The sequence below is a fragment of the Berghia stephanieae genome, chromosome 2 (genome assembly GCF_034508935.2).
Source record: "Berghia stephanieae isolate SIO BIC M18660-M18661 chromosome 2, UCSD_Bste_1.3, whole genome shotgun sequence".
Classification (NCBI taxonomy): Eukaryota; Metazoa; Mollusca; class Gastropoda; order Nudibranchia; family Aeolidiidae; genus Berghia; species Berghia stephanieae.
Window position 1 is genome coordinate 35,647,953 of NC_088361.1, and position 23,222 is coordinate 35,671,174.

Genomic DNA, 23,222 nt, shown 5'->3' on the forward strand with positions numbered 1-23,222 from the left:
TAGATATCAACAATTATTTGATACATTTTGATACAAGTAAGGTTATATCACAGTGTAATGATCATTTTTTTAAAAATAGAAGACGGTTTAAAAAGTTTTAACAAGGATATATTTGTTTTCAAAACAATTTGACATGTAAGGAACTATTTATCAAACTTTTCACTCAGATAAAACAGAAGACAGATAATCCAATGTTCAAAATCCTTATTAAACTGACACAATCAATTCATAATTGCTCTGCACGTTGTTTTGGGTCTTCTTCAGTTCCTCAGGGTGTCACCTTTGATATCCATTTCATAGTGTAGATTAATTAGTTGAACACTTTCAAAGAAACTGTATAGTGAATCTATTACTGTAATAGACAAAGGGCACTTTTAAAAGTATTTACAGAAGCAATTGATTTTAGTGATATTTTCTCATTTCCATTGTTTAAAAACTGTGTTACCCACTCACCTGGACTTTAAGGGAGTTGATTTCAGCCTGTGATTTTTTCAGCTTTTCCTCTGTATCCTGTAAATGGACCACTTCCTTCTCTAATGACCTAAGTGAATCGAGAGCTGTTCTTCGCATTCCCTCTATACTGCGACATTCCTTATGGCATCTTCTCAGCTCCTGAGCTAAGCTCTCTATTTCAATCCTCTGAGGGTTTTATTTTTTTTTTTTTTTGGCCAGGATGGGGATGGGGGAGGGAGAGGAAATATTGAAGGAGAAATGATGAATAAGCAAAACATAATAAATTCTAGAATTCAGAGTTAAATATAAAGTGAAATAAGCAATATTTCCAGGATGTAAAATAGCATTATGAAACGGTGATTAAGTTTTTTCAAGACTTGTATTGTTCTTTCTTAACAACCATAATTCATTTCACATACCTTAACTCTCTTGAGTTCACCCTCATGGAAAATCGAACAAATTTGTTCGATTTTCCATGCATATGAACTCGAGAGAGTTAAAACATACCATTCTGGCATCATTTTGTTTTATCAGCATTTATTCATAATTTTTCCCTTCTATTCAAAATGCAACCTTTAATCCAGAAAAAAAAGAATGCAGACTCATTTATGAAAGGGAAAGAATTGATATCGAAAACAAATATGCCTTAAACGTGTCTTCCATCAGAATTAAATGCATATTTACCACAAACAGGGTATCGAGAAAGCTCAGTTGTTAAACCACTCGCTTCACACGCAAAAGGACTGAGATCAATCCCAGGTAAGTCGAGATTTTTTTCTGACTCCCCTATCCACCCATCAGTGATTGGGTAATGGGGTCTGATAGATCTGGCTGAAAGTACTTTGTGATAGACTAGCATCCTATCGAATGGGTAGTGAGCAATTACTATTGTCCATTTTACACTATTGAAACTGGGATAAACTCCAGCTCCTGGGGCCTAATGGCTCTGAAAGACTACGACATTTTTTTTTACCACTCATTAATTTCTTTAACTGCTCACCAAAGAATAAACAGACTACGCCCTTACTTTGTTGGAAATTTCCTTGTCCTTATGTTCCAGTTCTGTTTTCAAAGCAGCAGCATCCAACACAGCATCCTCACTACGGTATCCCGACTGTGAGAGTTCCTTACGTAACTTTGTTAAATCTAGCTGTAGCTGCTCTACCATTTCTCTATCTGTTTGTTTAGTCTGGACGTGATAGAAATATAATATGTTTATTTATTACAGTAGTATAATAGTAAATTCAGAGTTCCTAATAGATTTTTTTTAAAATTGAGCTTTTTTCCCCCCCCCCCCCAATATCCACTAAATGTGCTCAAAGGGCTTTATAAGGGGTTCCTGACCAACAGCAACACGTAACATATAGAATGAGACACGACGCCTGTCAGGCTATATTACATTTTTCCCGGGACATAAACAACGCTGTTCATTTTACACCTGAGTACAATGAGAAAATGTGAGTAAAGAGCCTTTTCCAAGGACTCAACTATGCGCAGAGCGAGGCTCGAACTCAGGACCTTCCGATCCGAAAGCGAGTGTCATGCCACTTGACCACATAGACGCAAGAGAAGTAAAATATTGAGGAGGGAGTGAATAATTGCATCAAGCCCAATACCTAAAGGGTTCTCAATAGCTCAGTTGGTAGAGCACTCGCATCACAAGCAAAGGGGCCAAGATAACCTGGGTGTAGTTGAGGTTTTTTTTCTGATCCCCTGTCCACCCTGGAATGACTGGGTAGCTGGGTTTGTTTGTTTGTTTTTAAGGCGATTGCAACACATTAAGGTAATATCAGCATCAGTAAAAAGGAAGAAAATGGGATAGTAAAAAGTTCTAGAATTACAATTAAAGCACCCAAGGAATGGTAAGACGAAGGGGAACTGGTTCAAATAGAAAACAGATGTAGATTCCAAGAGCACACTATTAAAGTACTTGGTTTGAAATCACTTAAAAGTCTCACCCAGACACAGGCACAGGTCCCTACTAAGAGGAATACACTCAAATGTTAAATTATATAATATGTAAACAAAACAAGACAGTGCATAAGCATAAAAGAGATTTACATGGAAAAAAAATCATCTCCCAAAACTAACTATACATTTGACTGTTTCCCTCCCAGCAAGGGCATCCGGTCAGGGTCTGGGCAAAACCGAGTAATCTCATTCCAAGACAAAGACAAAAAGCAAATTGGAAAACAGATAAAGGGGGAAGGAGACACAGTAAGTACCTCCCTGCCCACTATGGGAGGTCAGGAACCCCACCCAGGTAGCTGAGTTTGTTAGATCTTGGGAGAGTGTTTTGTGATAGACTTGCACCCTATCCAAAGGGTAGCAAGCAATTCACGCCATAAGAACTGAGATAAACTCTGACTCCACTTCTCTGAAGGACTACTCTTACATTCCTATCCTTCATTCTAAGTTTTATATTGAAAAAGATAACACAAAGGAGAACTGATGACCACGCCTTGTTTCACATTAAGAAAGATATAATACTTGCCTTGTTTTTCAAAAGATCCTCTGTGGTCGAAAGCCATAATTCTAAAGAGTTGATGTAGCGCCTTTTGTCCTCAAGTTCCTTTTCTAGTCTGTTAATCTGTAAAAAATTAATTAAAAGAAGGTTAATTGTTTTTATAAAGTAAATTATTTTATAAATTTGCCATTATTTCAAGTAAAAAAAAAAAAACACAAACAAATGATTGCACTTAACACAATTATTGAATATTTATCAATATACTAGTAATAAATTGCATCAATAGAAGCAGCAAGGATACTGTCAAGACCTTTTCCAGTCCACATTGCCCCTGATACAGGCTAAACACATCTGTCTTATAAAACAATGAATCTTATTTTTACATAGTTTAAAAGTGTACAGACAAATAATTCTAATATTTAAAGAGATAAAATATACTCTGTTAACCCTTTCGGAAATAATAATCTATAAATTACTCAAAAAAAAAAAAAAAAAAAAAAAAAAAAAAAAAAAAAAAACAAGCACTGCACTAATTTTCATTTAAATATACTAAAATTATTTAAAATATCTAAATAATGAACAAAACGTTTTAGTGCTGTAAACCTGACCAATTGTAAAAGCAACCCGGGGGGGAAATAATGGAGGGAAAGTTTAAAAAAAAAAAAAAAGCTCTGACAAAACCATAACTTATTATCATTTAAACTCTAATATATTTAGATTATTTGTCAAATTAGTATAAAGCGAACCTTCACATTATATTTTTTAATTTAAATATATATTTTAAGTGATTATTCTATGGAGTGTGTGTGACAAATTACTTAATCTTATTAATAAGCTCATATCAAAGCGTGTGTACATGTTTAACAAAGCATAACATCTACAACCCAAAACAAAACACAGCGTCACTTGACAAATCAATAAAATAATAATTTACAATAAATATAAATAAATTAATAAATGAATGAATGAATAAATAAATAAATAAATAAATAAATAAATAAATAAATAAATAAATAAATAAATAAATAAATAAATAAATAAATAAATAAATAAATAAACAGACAAAATAAATACATTAATATGAATGTTTCATAATTTAAATACTTCAATATATCATGTGCACCCGAGATCTGTAAATATCCACAATATACATGAAAATGTAAAAATGAAAATGGTATTTCTGTTGATAATTTCCTCGGTTTTTTAAAATTCTCTTTACAACAGTAATAAAGGAGAAAAACATCATTTTCTTATCTTTTTTTTTTTTTAAAGGATATCCATTGAATGCCACAAAACAGTAAGGACAATCCTTATGATAGTTAGACCAATTATAGATCAAACAACAGTTACAATTTATAATATACTTCAGTCCTGGGAAAGTGAACAAATTAAAGAGTTTTAAAAAAGAAAAAGGGGGGGTGGGGGGGGGGGGGGGGGGGGGGGGGGGGGGGGGGGGGGGGGGGGCAGCAAATGATTGTATGGAGCAATGAATACAACACTGTTTTTCTGTTCTTACCTTCTCTTTTCGTCTGAAGGCAGGAGGTAACTAAAGGTGCATGTTGTTTTAGGTAAGTGCGAAGATGGGATATGAAAATGTCATGAATAAATTGTCCAACTGACGTGCAATGATATCATTTCAATAGTGTTGACAAACTGTATTCTCATTGTCTCATATTATGAAAAGAAACAACGCTCTTACTGTTCATTCAATATCAAATACGTTTTGTCATTGGAAGTCAGTCAAACGATTATCTAGACATTTTATAATATATTAAATGGCAAAAAGAAAAGATTAAAAAAAAAAAGAAGGCATCTTCAGAAATGATTTCTATTTTTTTTATAAAGAGAAGGACTTAGCTTTGTTTTTAAAATTTTGAATTTACCATAGTTGTACACACACTTATTGCAACTGTATTGTTGCTTAAGATATGTTATTTCTCCCCATCTTAATGGAAAAATACCAAATTATTGAAAACCAAAGTGAATGTTTTCACTTAATTCAAGAGTTTGGATGGCGAAAAATTGAATATAGAGTATAAAAAGTTATTGGGTGTACACAGGAAAGCAAATACAATATATACCTCCACATTTTCAGTTCATGTCTAAAAATTGTATGAAAAGAAGATAATTCTGATTAAGTTACCTCTATGTATCTCAAATAATTTAAGTATGTAGCTTACATCATGGCCAGACCTCCATACCTATGGCCAGATAAGAGATCAATATTTTCATGCTACGTCATAAACTCATATAACACAGAGCAACATCCATTTATCCTATCGTTTGCATAGTCCTCATTTTATTTATAACTCCACATTGCTTTGCTTGTTTTCCAGCACTGAAGTTTTGCCTTTAACGTTTAGATGTGAATTATTTTGAGACTTTCTTTCATTTTAAATACATTTCTTGATAATGAAGAACTCAATAGCCAATTCTATTCTTATCAAGATGTATCGTTATGCTCAAAAAGACATTGAGGTCTTATGGGCATATACTTAAATATGAACACACTTTTCCCTTAGATCATAACAACAGTGAATTCCATCATAAATAATGAATATCATGGCCATCCAAATGGATTGCACAGTTAGCAAAATACTTATGTTGAGCTAAAGCATAAAACCCTAAATGAAGAAATTCCAATCAAAGAAGACTTTTTGTCCTTGACTTCTTATACGCTAAAGGGGTAGACCATACTTAGTGTCAAATATCGGTATAAGTTACAAGAGTGTAAGAAATGCTAAGCACAAATCATATTTAAGACTTAAAATCCATAAACTAATGGCAGTGTCTGATGGTAACATTTCTATTTAAGACAAGTTTTCAGACAGATAATGTTGAGCAAACATTGCATAACAATAATAATTAATAGAACGGTATATAGAATTGTAAATGGGCATTTATAATAGAAACCACACTGCTAGACATTTACAATGATAACAATAATGCAGAATGGTTATGAGAAATTAATCACAAGCTAGGACATGTAGAGAAGATTTGAGAATTAACACCAAAATAAATTATTTTTAAAAATATTGTTACGGAAGTGTCAATCAAACAAGCTAGTTTTTATTCCTAAGCCAAGTTTTCTTTGAATCACAGATAGAAATTTAAACTTTTTCTTCAGGTAAACAATGTATAAAACTTGCAGATTATTGTGTTGACTGCGTTTACAATATTTTATTAAATAACTTGCTATAACAAGCACGTTAAGATAATGATAATCTATGAAATGAACGATGATGATCCACCAACAAATGGAAAGCAAACCCGCTATTCCCTTTATTGAACAATGCAAGTACAAGTAAGTACAATACCTCTTCATTTTTTGTTGAGTTGATTTCTTCTTAGAAGCTGCATGATGGATGTTGACTGGGTTTTTAACTTGTAAAAGCATAATTACCAAAATCATATAGTTGATCAACCATCTCAAATCTCTTCCCATCCTTACATCTTGATAATAAATCAGTCTAATTTTCATTTCCAACATTCAAAGTAATTTGATTTGTTTTCTACTTCACACAATTCTACTTTCTCTTTCAGAAAAACATAACATACTATTGAAATCCAGTGCACACCATAAACCCACCAAATTTGTATTTCTGATACTATCGTAATCACCTCCACAAGACTATGACAGAATGATAATTTTGAAAGATTTGTTATCTTCATATAAAACTGATAAAGGGAATGTTGAATACAGGGATGCAATGATAATCAATTTCAAAGAAACAGTCCACAGAATTATTAGTATCACCTCCAGTTCATTACAGACAGACCAGAACATTTAAACGTTAGTTAATATTTTTGGATTTGAAATAGATAACCAAACTCAATTGAAACTGGTGTAAAACAAATATGTACTTACATCTTCTTTTAAGAATTTGTTGTTCTTATCCAGCGTCTCAGCCTGCCGTAAATGTTCTGTTGACTGTTGATAAAAATGTAAAAAGAATTTAATTTCAATGAATTATAGCATACACATATATCAGGCCAAAAAAAACAAATCAAACAACTAATATTTAGACACTACATTCAAACAGAAAAATCTATTGAAATAAATTGCTCTTTAATTTTGGTTATAACATGTTACACAGATTAACTTTTGATTGCATTGAATATTCTCCTGTAGTTGTTTGGATTAGGTTTATGTCAAAAGGGCAATTTTTTTAACCCTTTGTGTTCAAGGTTCGCTTTTACCTGGCCATATCTTAATATTTTCACCGATAGAACTGAAACAGCAGATTGGCTCCGACTTTGTGATTGGGATTATTGCTCTGATGTTTAAAACAGCTAAGCTGTTAAACAAATAAATGAATATACAAATAAATACATGAAATTGAATAAATAAATATATCAAAAATACAATTATAGATGAACGAATAAATGAATGAATGAATTAATTAATAAAGAAAGAAAGAAAAATAAAAGAAGTAAAATAAAGAGAGATATGATGTTTTGTAAGAAGTCCAGTCAGGCTGGTAAAGTTTAAATGCAATGATGATGTTAAAAAAAAGGATTTCAAATAAAAATTCTTCAAAAAGAAGTGCATTCCGTAGTCTACCTTTCTTTTCCAATAAAACAACTGGTCCTCTTCATCTCTATTACTGTGACTTCCTGTATGTGTATCAGACTGGAATAGAATGAAATTGTATAGTTTACCTCTCATATATCTCTCTATTTCTCTCTCTCTCTCTCTCTCTCTCTCTCTGTCTCTCTATCTCTCTCACACTCTCTGTTTGTTTACCTGTCTGTCTGTCTCTCTCTCTCTCTCTATCTATCTATCTATCTATCTATCTAGCTGTCTGTCTATCTGTTTCTTGATTAATGAACAAAAGGAATGGTGACACAAATAAACACACAAACACACACACACATACAATACACACACTACACTAACACCGGTATGAAAATGTTCAAAAAAGAGCAGCACGGATGGTGGTGTGGGACCATAAGACAAAGAAGGAGGTAAAACATTCCCTTGAACAACTACAATGGCAATCTCTACAGCAATACAGAAGACAAGTCCCCACCCGTTTAAAATCTCCCAAGTATGGATTGAACTCGGATAGGACTCGGCTTAAGTAAAATGAAACAACTTGTACACCAAGGAGCCACTGTCAAAATTTAGGTGTATCAAATTATAAACTGCACAGGAACCGTCACGATACATATCCATATACTATTGACCTTTGAATAACTAAATTACTACCATAACTGTTTAAAAAAATGGTGGGTCTTCAAAATTCGTTCAAATATTTGTGAAAAGATGCCAGAGATTAATTATGTGAGACTAAACAAAAAAAAAACAAAAAAATCCCCACAAAAAACAAGACAATAGTTTTGGTACAATTATTCTCAAGATAACGAAGTCAATCCTTTTCACATGGTACTAATGACAAGTCATGAAACCAGTGTTAATCCCACTTTCTCTGATGGGAATCGGGCAGAAACAATTGCTTACTAGGCTCTAGAAAGAATAATAGTCAGTCAAAGAAGACCTATAAAAGACACAGGGAGCTAATCCTTGCTTATGTGGATAAAAAGGCCAGAAAAAAATCATGCAGGAACAAACCAGGTCGCTTTTCATTTGAGTCTGGTGCTCTAATGATTGAGTTACAAGGCCTTTTTAAAGATTCAGCTTTATACATAGTGGATCTTAATGTCGAGTAGTTGGTTGCTTTTTAAGTTCATTATGAAACACAATGGGTGGAGATTCTATTATGATTATCATTGTTATTAGGATGATGATGATGATAATGATGATGATGATGATGATGATGATGATGACGATAATTTACTATTATTATCACTATGATTATTATGATTATGATTATGATTATTATTATTATGATTATTATTATTATTATTATTATTATTATTATTATTATTATTATTATTATTATTACTATTATTATTATCATTATTATTATAATTATTATTATTATAATTATTATTATTATAATTATTATTATTATCATTATTATTATCATTATTATTATTATTATTATTATTATTATTATTATTATTATTATTATTATTATTATTAAAATTATTATTATTATCATTATCATCCCTATACTCTAAATAGGCTATGCACAAATATTCTTACCTGAAGATGTCTCTCAATCATTGCAATACGATCACGGATACTCAAACCACTGGTAGAGTAATCCAGCGACTCCCTCCTGCCTTCATCCATTGATGCTCTTGAGGACCTTCCGGACAATGAAGCCAAATCATGGCCAGGAGGTCCTTGACTGGGCAGTGGTGGGGGTGACTCGTCGTCATCCAAACTATCCACCCCTTCCTGGGTGGAACTAGGCAGGTAGAAAGAGTCTTCTGCGAAACGGGACAAGGGTGCAGGAGATTTCTGATGTTGTGGTTGTTGCTGCTGTGAGCTAAATTGTCTTTCTATATTACTGGCCGTTAAAGGGAGAGATTTTCCATCGCCGAAATGTTTTTGGTTCGCGAATGCTTTGTAATGAACAGCGTATTGTTGGTGTTGGTCTCGTTCGGACCCACTACCATTATTTACACTGCTGTTGTCGTCACTCATATTCTTGCTGAGTCTATTTGCCCTGTTTTTGCGAGGGGGTGGAATAGGACTGCTGCAAGAATCTGATTCGTTGTGTGTATTAGTTCTTTGATAGCTGCTGAGCTCTGACTCAGAGTGGAGGTTGAGGACTCCAGTAACGTCTTCCAACTCTGGAGTCGAGCTCGGCTGGTTGCCGTAGTGACGAGGAGAGGAAGTAATGACTTTGATACCTCCTTTTCCTTTTTGAGAGTTGACTCCTCCCCGCGAGTCATTTCCTGTCACTGGCTTTCGGGCCTCAATAGCTTTCCAGTGGGATTCCTCCAAGTGAGTTGATTGTTCAGGCTTCTGGCCATCATTGCTGAAATCTGGTGTGGTAGAAGATGGTGGAGAAGCCATATTTTGAACAACTTCAGCCTGAGAAAGAGAAAGAAAAGTTTAAATCATTTATTTCTCATTACTTTAAAAAAAAAAATAATAAAGAAAAAAGTTCTAAAAGTATTAAGGTGGAAATTATTTTCGTCTAGTCTGCTAATTAAGACAAAATGAGTTTAAAAAAGATTTCATTCTACTTTTCAAACAGAAGCCTAATTAATTATGAAACATCAAAGGCCTCATGTGTTGACATTTATAGAATTCATTTTAAAATATTATTCACGAGAAACGATAGCACCTGTCAATTGAAGGGAAACTGAAGGAAATAAAAATACTGCCTCTCCAGTTCCACCTTCAATGGTCGCTCGTCCATAAGACAATTAAATAAAGCATCTTGAAAATTTGGCCAATGTTTAACTAAAAATCCTCATTACATTTTATGTTGCTTTTTTTTAGCATTCCAATACGTGTGTTTTTAAAAAATATCTTTTGCGGCTATGTTATATTCCTGAATTAATGACATATGATTCATGTCTTCTTACCTGGATCATGGAATCTTGCACGGGTGCGAGGCCAGCTGCATGGACACTTCCATTGGTCTCAATGGTGTCAGTGTCATCAGCCTTTCCATTATGGGGCATACCGCGAACCGACTGAAGGACTCTCTCTGATTCCAGCACCTGTAGGTGGCGGGCTGGCAGGGTCTCGCCCTGGGGGCCTGAATCTGTGGACATAACACATAACAATAAGTATACTAAGATCATACTAAAACTGGTTTTCAATTGATACCCAAAATCAAGCTTTACTGTAGTGGCATACATTTTTAATGGAAAGTCTGAAAATACATCTTTCTGTTCAACAAGGTTCACACATAGAGACAACAAAAATAAATAAATAAATGATAAATAAATAAATAAATAAATAAATAAATAAATAAATAAATAAATAAATAAATAAATAAACAAATAAAAAAATAAATAACCAAATAAATAAAATAAAAGAAATGCAATTCCAATAAACAGTTTAGAACATAAGCAGCAGAAAATAGGACAGAAACAAATGAAAAGTAAAATCTATCAAAATTACCTGATTTTTTACTAAAGCTTATGGGCCCTGACAGCTGGGACAAATGAATCACGCTTTTGTACATATTTAATGTTATCTTTCACTTTAAACCTTCAACTAAAATTACATCTTAGCCACACCATAATATCAGTTACCAAAATTAAAGTTACAATTTCATGATTGGGACACTTCACAGTAATTCCACATCTCTGAATCTTCTCTATTTAAAACATAGAATTATAGTTCTTAATAAATGATAATAATAAAATTATATCCATGACTAACACCTTCAAACTTTGTAATTCATGCTAAATGCGTTGTAAGACAACCAGAAATATATACAACGAAATACTAGGTTATAATAACATTGTATAGAGCACACCCGAAAGTAATGTGTACTTCACAGTTGTATCAATATGAAGACAAAAATCAATACTCAATCACAACTGGTGACTAAGTCTGAATGGCTGTTCAGACTCTACAAATCCCAAGCAATCGGAGGTAAATCAAGTACAGCTGTGACCAGCAGCTATACAAGTAACTCCCAATATCCCAGCAAGTAAATACTTAAATACCCTTTGGATAATCTCCTCCCCTCTTAAATAAAATCGTTTGTGTCAGGGTTTGAAAGGACGTAATGCACGGATCAAACAAGTTAATATTGGAGTTGATGATGATGATGATGATGATGATGATGATGATGATGATGATGATGATGATGGTGATGACGATGATGATGACGATGATGATGACGATGATGATGATGATGATTATGGTGGTGATGATGATGGTGATAATGATGATGATGATGATGATGATGATGATGATGATGATATGGTGGTGATGATGATAATGATGATGATGATAAGGAGGAGGAGGAGGAGGAGGGGAGGAGGAGGGGACGACGACGACGATTATGATGATGATGATGAGCAGGAGGAAAACGAGGAGGAAGAGAAGAAAGAGGTGGAGGAGAAGGACGATGAGGAGAGGGAAGAGAAGGTGATGATGATGATGATGATGATGATGATGATGATGATGATGATGATGATGATGATGATGATGATGATGACTCATTTCAAACAAAAAATTGAAACAAAATGAAACAAGATGGGTGGAAAGAAGGATGAGGTGGGGTGAGAAAACAGAGCGAGAGAGGTAAAAACATCTGCCAATATCCCATCAATTACTCTTCCTTAAGATAATCTCCATCCCTCTTAAACATCGTCGTTGTGACAAAGGTTAAAATGGAGCATACCGATCAAACGGGAAAAGATGAGATAGACACATTCATTCCAAACAGGATTAAGTTAAGAGAAATGGAAAACATAAAACGGGAGTGGGATGTCTATGTGTCTGTGTCTGTGTGGGTAGGGGGAGGGGGGAAGGACAGGTTTGAAAAGGCAGAATGACGGTAACTTAAAATGATAAAATAAGAATCGAAGTTCAAATATCTCTCTCTCTCTCTCTTCTCTTCTCTCTCTCTCTCTCTCTCTCTCTCTCTCTCTCTCTGTCTCTCTCTCTCCCTCTCTCTCTCTTGCTCACTAAAATATGAATGCTCCATATGCTACTATATCGCTCATTCCATCCCCCCCCCCCCCCCCCCCCCCCACTTCTCACTCCTTCATTGTTCAATTTCAAAGCAAACTGGGGGTGCTCTCATTCTTATTCCACCACTTTGGATACCATTTCCATGTTTTACAAGATAGGATGTAAATGTTGCTGCTTGAAGCTCAAAGAAATTAATAACAATAATAAAATGAATTAGGAGCTTCAATTCAATTTACGAAGTCAGAATGGTGTGAATGTTTTGGGCTCCCCTTTGTCAACAAAACATGATGATCAGACACAAAAGGTGAATAAGAGATGAGAGGATGGCATTGTTAAGGAAATAAGCATAATGTTGATTAAAAAGAAGCTTCTATTCATTTAATTAATTGTTATTTATTTCTACGGTTTACATACAAGGGGAATAACTATATTTTGACTCACCCAATTCAGACACCAACAAAGAGGTCGTCTGCCCCTCGGACAGACTAGACTTCAGTTTCCTTATAAAAGTCTGCAGGGATTCAATTCTCCTCTTGTAGACTTCAATCTCAACCTCATGGCCACACACACCCTTGAGAAGAAAGTAAGGTAGAGAGGCATTAATGATAATAGTGATAACGAGGCTAACGGTGGTGCCACACACATCCTAGAGGAGGAATTGTAGGGTAGCTTTAATGATAATAAGGATAGTGGGACTGACAGTGGTGCTGTTGTTGCCGCCGCTGCTGCTGCTGCTGCTTCTACTGCTGTTGTTGTTATTGTTGTACTGTAATTGTTATTGATTGTAGTTGATGATAGGAATACAGATTTCAGCATCATGTTGAACATTTAACAAATGCTACACAGATTGCTGTGACAATGGGAGTTGTTATCAACAATCCATTCATCTTGCATGTGCATATTTGACTTGTTTTATTATTTCATAATCTTCCCCTCTCAAACACATCTGATCACACCACAACCATGCTAATAGATCTTAAGACTTTTTTTCACACAGCTTCACTCTTACACCATGTAATGTAATGTAATGTAATGTAATGTAATGTAATGTAATGTAAATGCTCGAAGCTCGAAGAAATAGATAACAATGTGAAATTGAATGTAAGCTTCAATTTAATATACGAAGACAGATAAAATGGACGTTTCAGGTTTCCCCTTCATCAACAAAACAGGCTGAATAACACTACAGACGAATGAGATACTATTTCCTGCCCATCAATGTTTTTGTTTATTCATCTTAACAAGGCCACTACCACATTATCTCATTCGTCTGTAGTGTTATTCATCCTGTTTTGTTGATAAAGGGGAAACCCGAAACGTCCATTTTCTCTGTTTTCGTATATTGAATTGAAGCTTACATTCAATTTCACATTGTTATTTACACCCTTAAACCATAAACACTTTGATACATAACACGATAAATTAATGATTCCTACCTTGCCTTGCCTCAGCTGGAGAATGGTGTCTCTCAGCTGCTCATGACTTGATTCCAGTTCTTCATTCTGATACGCATACTCATCCACCATAGCAGCCTTCACATGAAGCTGGCTGTATTCCTCTGTACCAATACTTACTGTATCTGAATTTTCCTTTTCTTCCTCATCAGACTGGAATATAGAAAATCAAATCATAAAAACTCTTGACCAACAAGCATAATTAAATAGTGGCACATTATGAATTTTTATTTTACTAAAAAGCCGGCTTGAGGTTTGTGAATTCAGTAACATATATAAATATGAGTTTTTCTTTATCTAGTGGCTTATGTGACAAGATAAATCTCATTATTCACATCTAACAACTAATCTGCTTCAACAATTTATGAATTACAATTACCGACTGAAGAAAAAAAATTCACTTGAAACATGATTATTATACTCTTTAAAAAATATTTTATAAAATTAAAAAAAACAAAAAAACAAAACCAATGAAAATTGGCTTCTGAATAATAATACGTTCGGCTATATATCAATTTTAAGATAGAGAAGCAAGCTTTTCTAAATAAATATCATAAATAATATATAAAAGAAAACCAAAATGAATGAATACAAAGCAAGGGTAAAATGGCACTGATTTAATCCATGACCTGGGATAAATATAGTCCTTCAGAACCTCAAGGCCCACTGAGCCCTGAGCCAAGTTTCTGTAGCATTGAACAGAAATTAACAATTGCTTTCTCTCCTTTTGATAGGACACTAGTCTATCACAAAGCACATGTTGATAGGCGTTGAGAATGGACCTTTTGCCTGTGAGGCAAGTGCTACACCACCAAGCTTTCAGCTACTCCGCTACTATGTGGTCTCATGGTATGACACTCGCTTTTGGATCGGAAGGTCCTGGGTTCGAGCCTCGCTTGGCACATAGTTGAGTCCTTGGAAAAGGCTCTTTACTCACATTCTCTCACTGTACTTGGGTATAAAACGAGTACCTGGCATTTAACAGCATTGTCTCTGTCCGAAAAAATTGTAATATCGCCAAACAGGCATCATGTCCTGTCCTACATGTTAAGTGTTGCTGTTGGCCAGGGATCCCTTGTAAAGCGATTTGAGCACGTTTAGTGGATATTGAGCTATATAAAAGCTCTTTTTTTTTCTTTTTTTTTTTAAACTCCCATAATTCAAGATAAAACAATCATTTACTTTTTTGGCAGACTGTAGCTGTGTTGTATTGAGGGTCTGTCTCAACTGAAGCTTCAGATTCTCCACCTGACTCTGCAGTACAACAATACGCTTCTGACAGTCCTCAATGTTCTGGGGGAGTTTCTGTTGCTGGGAAGGTGTCAGCTCTCCTGGAATCTGGGTCAAGACAAAACACAAAATGATATGGCTTTATTGAGCAGCGAAGACCGGTGCTTAATATTTTATCTAGGCTTAAGAAAAATAGAGAGACTGTTTCTTATTCTATGGCCAAACGTAGTGAATAGAAATTTATTTTTTCTAGAATCTTCATGTATAAAACATGAATAAACAAAGCAAAATTAACCAAACAAATCCCCCAAAATTTTGTTTGTTTGTTTGTTGCTTTAGGTCTCTTCCAACACAATTGAGGTTATATGAGAGACCACTGAAACAAAAAAACAAGCAATCTAACAAAAATAGTACAAATGTAAATCAAAATCATAACCTAAAGATATCATAAGCTAAATTATAAATAACCAAGAACAAACAGGCAGAAGATTTACAGAAAAAAAAATATCCCCTGTCAAAAATACAATCACAAACCAAAGAAGCAGGATAGGCTAGTAAAGAGAAGAAGAAACGACATCACTATCGGATCGTACACCCATGCGAACATCATAGGTATATGATTCAAGGCTGATGCTCCCATCCAACCACCCGCAACCCCCCAAAATAAAACAAAAATAAAACCATAACTGCAATCACCATCTCCATCTCCACATACAATACTAAAAACAAATCCACTACCACTACTGTCACTAATAAAAACAACAAAAAATATAAAAAACAACATCTACTATAATTACGAGACATTACTTTATGGGCATAGAAAAATGCAAATGACCCACCTGTCCCCCTACACCTTCCAGTTCCTGCACACGATACCTGAGCCTGTTCTCAGATCGCTGAAGGGCTGCTAATTTATCACTGTTAATTTCAGCTGTTTGCTCAAGTTCTCGAATAGCCGATTGACTATCAATTTCTCGTAGTTCATACTCTCGTACTTTCTTCTGCAACAAGCTCTCGTTTTTCTGTAAACTTTCCACATGTTGTTTGTAGGCTATTTCTGAGTCTCTGGAAGACAGAAGACGTCTGTCCAAATCTTGCACCTGAAATCAATTGAAAGAGAAGCTAACTATCTGATATAATTCATATTGAGATGAGAATTAAAAACGCTTTGAAGCTTGAGCTCTATTCAACTTAACTGCGGCGATGTGGTCTTGTGGACAATCGCTTTCAGATCAGAAGGTCCTGGGTTCGAGCCTCGCTCGGCAAATAATTGAGTCCTTGGAAAAGGCTCTTTACTCACATTCTCTCACTGTAAAATGAGTACCTGGCCGGTAACAGCATTGTGTCTGTCCGAAAAATTTCTAATGTCGCCTAACAGGCATCATGCCTCATCCTACATGTTAAGTGTTGCTGTTGGCCAGGGACCCCTTGTAAAGCGCTTTGAGTATGTTTAGTGGATATTGCGCTATATAAAAGCTCAAAAAAAAATATTTTTTTTAATGACTTACTAGAAACAAAGCATGGTATCAGAAATAAATACCAGGCTATGGAGACAGTGTCAGATATTGGATGAGTGATAGTATATAAATTGTACTAAAAAAAATTAATCATACAATAAATTGTGATTTGTGATTTTAAAAAAAGAAGTTACTCAGAAAGTATGAAAGTACACATTTTTCACCAAATGGACAACTTTGGGAATATGAGAACTATTGAATAACATAATGTGAGCACAGACTAATGTGGAAATTTTCTGTATGAATGTATATTTGCAAATACATCATAGGAAAAAAAAAAACAATGTAGGTTTTTTTTTTAATTTGTTGAATTCTCAAATAAATATAAACGCAATTGAAAAAATAACAAAATCAAAACTAAATACCATTTCTTTTAAAAAAAACACAATTTTAGTCCAGAGAAAACGAAGGCATAGGCATTGTTTTTGTTGGCTTTATTCTCTTTTTTTTTTTTGGGGGGGGGGGGGGGGGGGGGGGGTTTCCCAATAAGAAGAATAATTTTAAAATATCTAATGGTTTCTCACCTGTCCATGGAGTTGTGCTAAGTGTTGTGTCATGATAGCATTCTCATCTTCCATCTTCTTGTGTTGCTGGGTCAGGTTCACATTGATCACGTCCAGCTCAGATGCTCTGCTGTGGGCGGCAGCTTCAGCATTCTCCAGCTGGACATTACGGTTTTGGAGGGTGACCTATTCACAAGGTTGATAAAATTATCTTAACAAAACTATGATTTTATTTTTATATGAATAGCTTGTTGTCTTTTTATCTTCTTCTAATTTTAATGTTGAAAATAGAATGAAAAGAAAGTAAACACACACGCACATAAACACACACATACACAAACATTAATTTATACACACACAAACTAATATATACATATTCGTACACATGTACATAGAGGGGATAATAATGAGAGGGACAGGATAAAGAGGATGTGAAAGAGAAAAAACGGAGGAAAGAAGTGGATGCAAAATGGAATTGCTAAAAGAAGGAAGAAAATAGGGAAAGAAATAATATTATAAAAGATAAGAATATATAAGACTGTGAAATTAAATAAGAAGAAAGAAGAGGAAGATGCCACATAAAATAACAAGAACATATCAAGACAGGAATTTAAATCTGTATGAACTCCTACCTCATTATTTTCATAATCTTTAATCCTGGCCAGCAAGGTCACTTCCACACTCTCCAACTCTCGAATTCTTGCCTCCATGTATTCCAGTCTTTCTGACAAGCCACCTTTCTCCATCTCCATGTCCTGAACGATTCGCTTCAACTGAGCTTCGTTGGCAGACAACTCCGCCACTGCATTTTCCATTCCACCCGATCTGCTTAGCCATCTTTCTTCGTCCAGCTTGAGCTTTCTGACGAGTTCGCGTAGTCTTCTTTCGTGGATTTCCAACTCATGGACTCTGTCTTCCAGCTTCACTCGGATAGCCTCAAGTTCTTCACATTTGTTGAAGTAAGAACTTTCAGAGACTTCAAGACTTGTCACCTATAAAACAACATAAAAAGGACGATTAAAGAAAGAAAATCATTTGAAGCATTTTAATTTTAGTAATCGTATTAATTTGAAAGTAGATATTATATGGTCTAAGTATGATTGTTATATAAATGTAATTTTGGCATAATAGGAAGCTTTAGAAAAAGAAAGGACGTTATTTATAGTAGAGTAATTTACTCACATCAAGTTCAATTAAAAGTGATAGATTACCTTGTCTCTTGATGATATAGTGTGTGTGAAAGAGAGAGAGAGAGAGAGAGAGAGAGAGAGAGAGAGAGAGAGGGGGGGGGGGAGAGATTGAAAGAGAGAGAGTGAATGTGTGTTTGTGTATATGAGAGTGTATGTTCATCTGTATGTGTGTGTGTGTGTGTGATTACATGTGTATGCGTAGGTATGTGACTACGAACACCGCTATAATGCATAATTCATTATTTAAGAACATCTAGCATGGTACAAAGACATCAAAGACTAAAGGTGTCATTCAATATGGTAAAAGAGAACTACAGTACTATAAGTAATTGTTACCTGTTCCTTAAGACTCCTTTCAGACAACTGAAGCTCTCTAATCTTGATATTGAGATCGTGAATGGTGGCTTTGTCTTTACGGGCTATTTCATGAAGTACCTCACGATCACGCTCCAACTCAGATACCTGTTCCCAAGGAAATCATTGCATACAAGTTATAGAGTCAGTTTAATATAAAATTTAACTTAAAAAAATTCAATTAGCAGTTAAAGAGCATTTGACACACTTTTAGGTCATATCGCCAAAGAAAAGTAAGATGCTACATAAAAACGAGAACTATTCGTTGAATTTAGACCTTATCATTCTCCAACCCCCCCCCCCCCCCCCCCCCCCCCCCTGAAACCTTTGGCAAATGAACATATTACAGGGCAAAGATGAATAATGTATTGAATGCATTGAAGAAGATCTCGGCAGCAATCCACGCCCATTTCAAGGTAGCTTTAATAACGTTGGTAAAAAAAAACCTTATTCTTTCGATGAATCATACAAAAATAACATTTAATATTAAAAAAGAAAAAAAACAAAACAAACAAACACGGAAGCCCTCGCATATATTCCACCACTACCTGCTCGCAGCAAAGTCAAGTCATCAAGTTACAGGACGATGTTGAAAAACCACAAAGAGACAACGATATAGGTGAGAGGAGGGGGGGGGGGGGGGGGGGGGGGGGAGGGGGGGGGGGGGGGGGGGAGGGGGGAGGAGGGAAGACCTTACCAGCGGCCCTTCCAACATCTCGCATTTATTTTTATTTTCTTGTTTTTCTATTTCCTCTGCTTGTTTGTTTCATTTTTGTAAAAAAAAAAAAAAAAAAAAAAAAAAAAAAAAAAAAAAAAAAAAAAAAAAAAAAAAAAACAAAACAAAACAAAACAAACAAACAATTTTTAAAAAAATGGTTCTATCACTATTTTAATGCAAGGCGTCAATAGCACACGTTACTAGAGATGACTGTTGACGGTTCGAGACCACTGCACTTTAACATTCCTATAAACAGCAAATCAAAAAATGTACAATTCACATAATTTTGACAATGTTGATTCAGTTTATTTCCCCTCAATTGTTAACATGTCTGGACTACAATAGAAACAGACAAGACGATATATCACAGCAAGTGTCTCGAAATGCTGATAAACAAAGTGTCTCTTCATATTAAGATTTACAACTGAACCTCGTCTATCATAGCACAATTATTTTTTTTTTTCATTGCTGGTGTATGCAGTCTGGACGATAACCACCAACAATTCACGCAATACAACAATAGTTTATAACCCTGCTATTCATCATTTCTACGTTATCATCGCGTAAGCATAATACATAATATATACAAAAGTAAAAGTAGATACGATTTTCACAGAAAAGGCTTTTTATGTTTGTTTCTTTGTATAATTGTCTATTTCTGTTTGAATGAATGAACGAATGAATGAATGAATGAATGAATGAATAAATAAATGAATGAATGAATTATTTAATTCATTAATTAATTTGCTTGTACCTGTATCGTAAGGTTAAAGTTGGAATCCATTTTGGTATTGCCGACACTTTATGTATTAAAACTAATGCATGCAGTTTCAACTTATTTACTTTCATGACCACTTTTCCTACAAGAGAATTACACCACTGCATCAATCCAAATAAACCCTCGAGAAAATTTAATGAGTAAGCCAAAGTATAGAAATATATCAGAAGATTTAGGAGGTGCTTAATTGAGATTTTGTTCTTCTTTGCTACTTATACACATTTGTATTCCAATACATCTAGACTTAGCCGATAATCATAGAGATTAGCCCGATTTACTACAAATTGCTGTTGGAAGGATTATTGTAGTAACTCAAGACCCATATGTAACTGACCTTTACGGTAAGCCAACCCATAACATACGGTCAGCTACATTTCTCAAATTCCGACCCGTTAGAATCAATACTTGCATATGTAATAATACACAAGCACAGTTATTGTACAATAGTCATTGTGCATCAATAGCATTGTTACGAATCTTTGACTTTTGCGTTTGAAGCGTTAATTCTTCAAGGAAGCGGTAACTAACCGAACTATAATTGCTTTATAACACCGAACATCACATACAAGTATACAAACAAGCCAATGAATTAAGACTGTAAAAAGAAACAAAAAAAAAAAAAACAAACAAACAAAAAAAAAACAAAAAAAAAAAAACAAACAAAAAAAAACAAACAATAGGCTATGAACATAACATAAACATAATAATACTGAAAAACAAACTAAACAGAATAAATGTATCAAAGATAATATCAGCACAATTTCCCCACATATTAAAAAAAAAAAAAAGAAAAAGAAATTAACCCATCGACAGAGGAAAAAAAAATCCGCTCACCATATTTTTGTTGTGCTTGTCAAGCCCTTCCAGCTCCTTAATCCTCTGATTGAGAACGTCTTCCGGTTTCTCCAACATGGCTGTAGAGGAGGATGGCGGAACACTAGAGGAAGAAACACTGATATACGACTCGCCCTCCGATGCCCAGGGCTTTCCGGAGTCCTTGAACGGATTATGTGACGGTGTGCTTTGCTGCTCTACATATCGAAGCCGTCTTTCAAGCTGTAATTTTTCACTCTCCAAATCAACGACTTTCTGGGATAAATCCGGTTCGTCGGCGGCCTGGAGATCAGTGACTCTTTTCTTCAAGGCCGTTTCTCTTTCCTGAAGGTCTTCCACGAGGAAAACGAGTTCCTCGTGAGGAATTCTCTCTATGGACGAGAGGCGGAGTTTTCGTTTATATCTAGGCAACGGAACGGGATCTGGACCTTGGGCTGCTGGAGGCGGGTTGCCGCTTTTGACTGGCGGGGTGGCGAGTTGTAACGTTTTGACAGAACGGTGGACTACAGGTTCTTCGACAACAGCGGCATGTCCACTTCTGTAGTAAAAGAGTGAAAAGGGAGAAAAACAATAAACGAATAACCAACTAATTAGACATATCCAAAATCCAGAAAATGCAATAAGAGTAAGAAACGAGGAATTACAACCCGAGGTTCATTAGAAATCTGTAAGGTCATTGTATGCTTTGGCGTAATGCTATAGCATTGACATTAAATAAAATGAATTCGACCACTGGTCCAACAAACGCAAATGCATTATAAAGCTGATTATAAAACAAAGAGATAAAGAGAGTGATAAATAAATTAAATATGAACATCTATATAGACTATTTCTACGGATTTGACATGTTGCGCATCACAATGCTCCATTTATTCGCCCTTTGAGCCATAAGGGACAAAGTTTCCATTTCATACTTTACAAGTCGCCTGTTGGGTGTCCTTTTGTTCTGGGAATCCAAAACTGTCTATAGTGGCTTTCTGGTCTTATGGTATGATACTCGCCTTCGGACCAGTAAGCCCTTTATTCATATTCTTTCACAACACTCAGGTGTAAAATGAGTACCTCGCAGGTAACAGCGTTGTCTATTGAAATAAATGTAATAATTACCTAATAGGCGCAATGCCTCGCCCTATATGTAAAAGGTTGCTGTTGGCTGGGGACTTATTGTAAAACGCTTTGAGCACAATAAGTGGCTATTGCGCTGAATAAAAGCTCTGAAAAATTTAAAATGTTGGGACCTTATGCTACTCGGAAAATAATATTGCATTTGAAATGTCACAGTTTGGGTGTGAAATCACAGCTACAAGATGACATGAAAAAGATCTGAGACGTTTAAAATGGTTGGTCAGACAGTGGTCAACCTATTTATAATAAATAACACATTAGGTCTTTTAAATTACATTGATTTATTATTCTTTAAAACGTTATTTAAAAAAAAACCATGTTAGTGAATTTAACTATGGAAACCATATACATAAACTTTTCATACGTAACACGACAAGTTATTTATCACCTTTTGAATTGAAAATATTCCAATCAAATCATAACACCAATACGGTTAGTGTAAACTATTTTTTAAAAAATATCTCTACTTAAATGCGTAAGATCACACTACATAAACAACCCTCTTTTCAATCGTTGGGCATAAACTTTATATCCCTCTTCATCAAATTGTCGAGAACATGAAAATAAACGACTCATTCCATTTGGGATCTATTTCAAAGAGCGTTTTCAAAATAAAAGAAAACAAAAACAAACTATACAAGCATTTAAATCAAATCAATATCGATCACCAGTGATTGAATTCCAGTCGTCATTTATCAATAACGCTGTATTAATCCCATTCACAACGTACAATGAATGAGAAGCGTGTATGCTTTGTGGAATACTGACAATAAAAAAAAGACGCACTCGATTTGCTTTTATTACTTCTTATAAATAGAAAGACGGCTTGGTCAAAAATAAATGGAGGTATCGTGTCGGTTTGTTGATTGTTATTATTTTGTTGTTGTTTGTTTTGTTGGGGGTGTTTATTTTTTGTTTTGTTTTTGGTGGGGTTTTTTTTTGGTTGTTATCGTTTTTGCTGTTGTTGTTATCATTTTCTTTTAACACCGAATATTTGAGAATTACGAATGGAAATAAAACGTTTCTAGTCTATGATCATTACGACTTGGATGAAAAGTAAGTAAAAATAGCTC

At 34.7% G+C, this 23,222-nt stretch overlaps 1 protein-coding gene across 18 annotated transcripts in view; it reads right to left on the reverse strand.

Moving 5' to 3' along the window:
* Positions 1-23,222, reverse strand: part of LOC144964790 (uncharacterized) — a 152,903-nt gene that overhangs the window by 13,806 nt on the left and 115,875 nt on the right. For 12 of the 18 annotated variants that reach the window (XM_078899402.1, XM_078899401.1, XM_078899403.1 and 9 more), the window contains 15 exons: positions 21,025-21,562; positions 18,677-18,802; positions 17,783-18,142; positions 17,172-17,336; positions 15,970-16,230; positions 15,083-15,238; positions 13,883-14,053; positions 12,888-13,017; positions 10,373-10,554; positions 9,033-9,872; positions 7,485-7,553; positions 6,789-6,851; positions 2,948-3,043; positions 1,481-1,642; positions 454-639 (listed from right to left, as the gene is read on the reverse strand). In XM_078899402.1, the coding sequence (XP_078755528.1) occupies positions 454-639; positions 1,481-1,642; positions 2,948-3,043; positions 6,789-6,851; positions 7,485-7,553; positions 9,033-9,872; positions 10,373-10,554; positions 12,888-13,017; positions 13,883-14,053; positions 15,083-15,238; positions 15,970-16,230; positions 17,172-17,336; positions 17,783-18,142; positions 18,677-18,802; positions 21,025-21,562 (3,505 nt within the window). Of the gene's footprint in view, positions 1-453; positions 640-1,480; positions 1,643-2,947; positions 3,044-4,441; positions 4,467-5,001; positions 5,023-5,063; positions 5,122-6,237; positions 6,275-6,788; positions 6,852-7,484; positions 7,554-9,032; positions 9,873-10,372; positions 10,555-12,887; positions 13,018-13,882; positions 14,054-15,082; positions 15,239-15,969; positions 16,231-17,171; positions 17,337-17,782; positions 18,143-18,676; positions 18,803-21,024; positions 21,563-23,222 lie in introns of those variants that run through there. The other 6 variants (XR_013643929.1, XR_013643930.1, XM_078899406.1 and 3 more) reach the window with 5 other exon arrangements.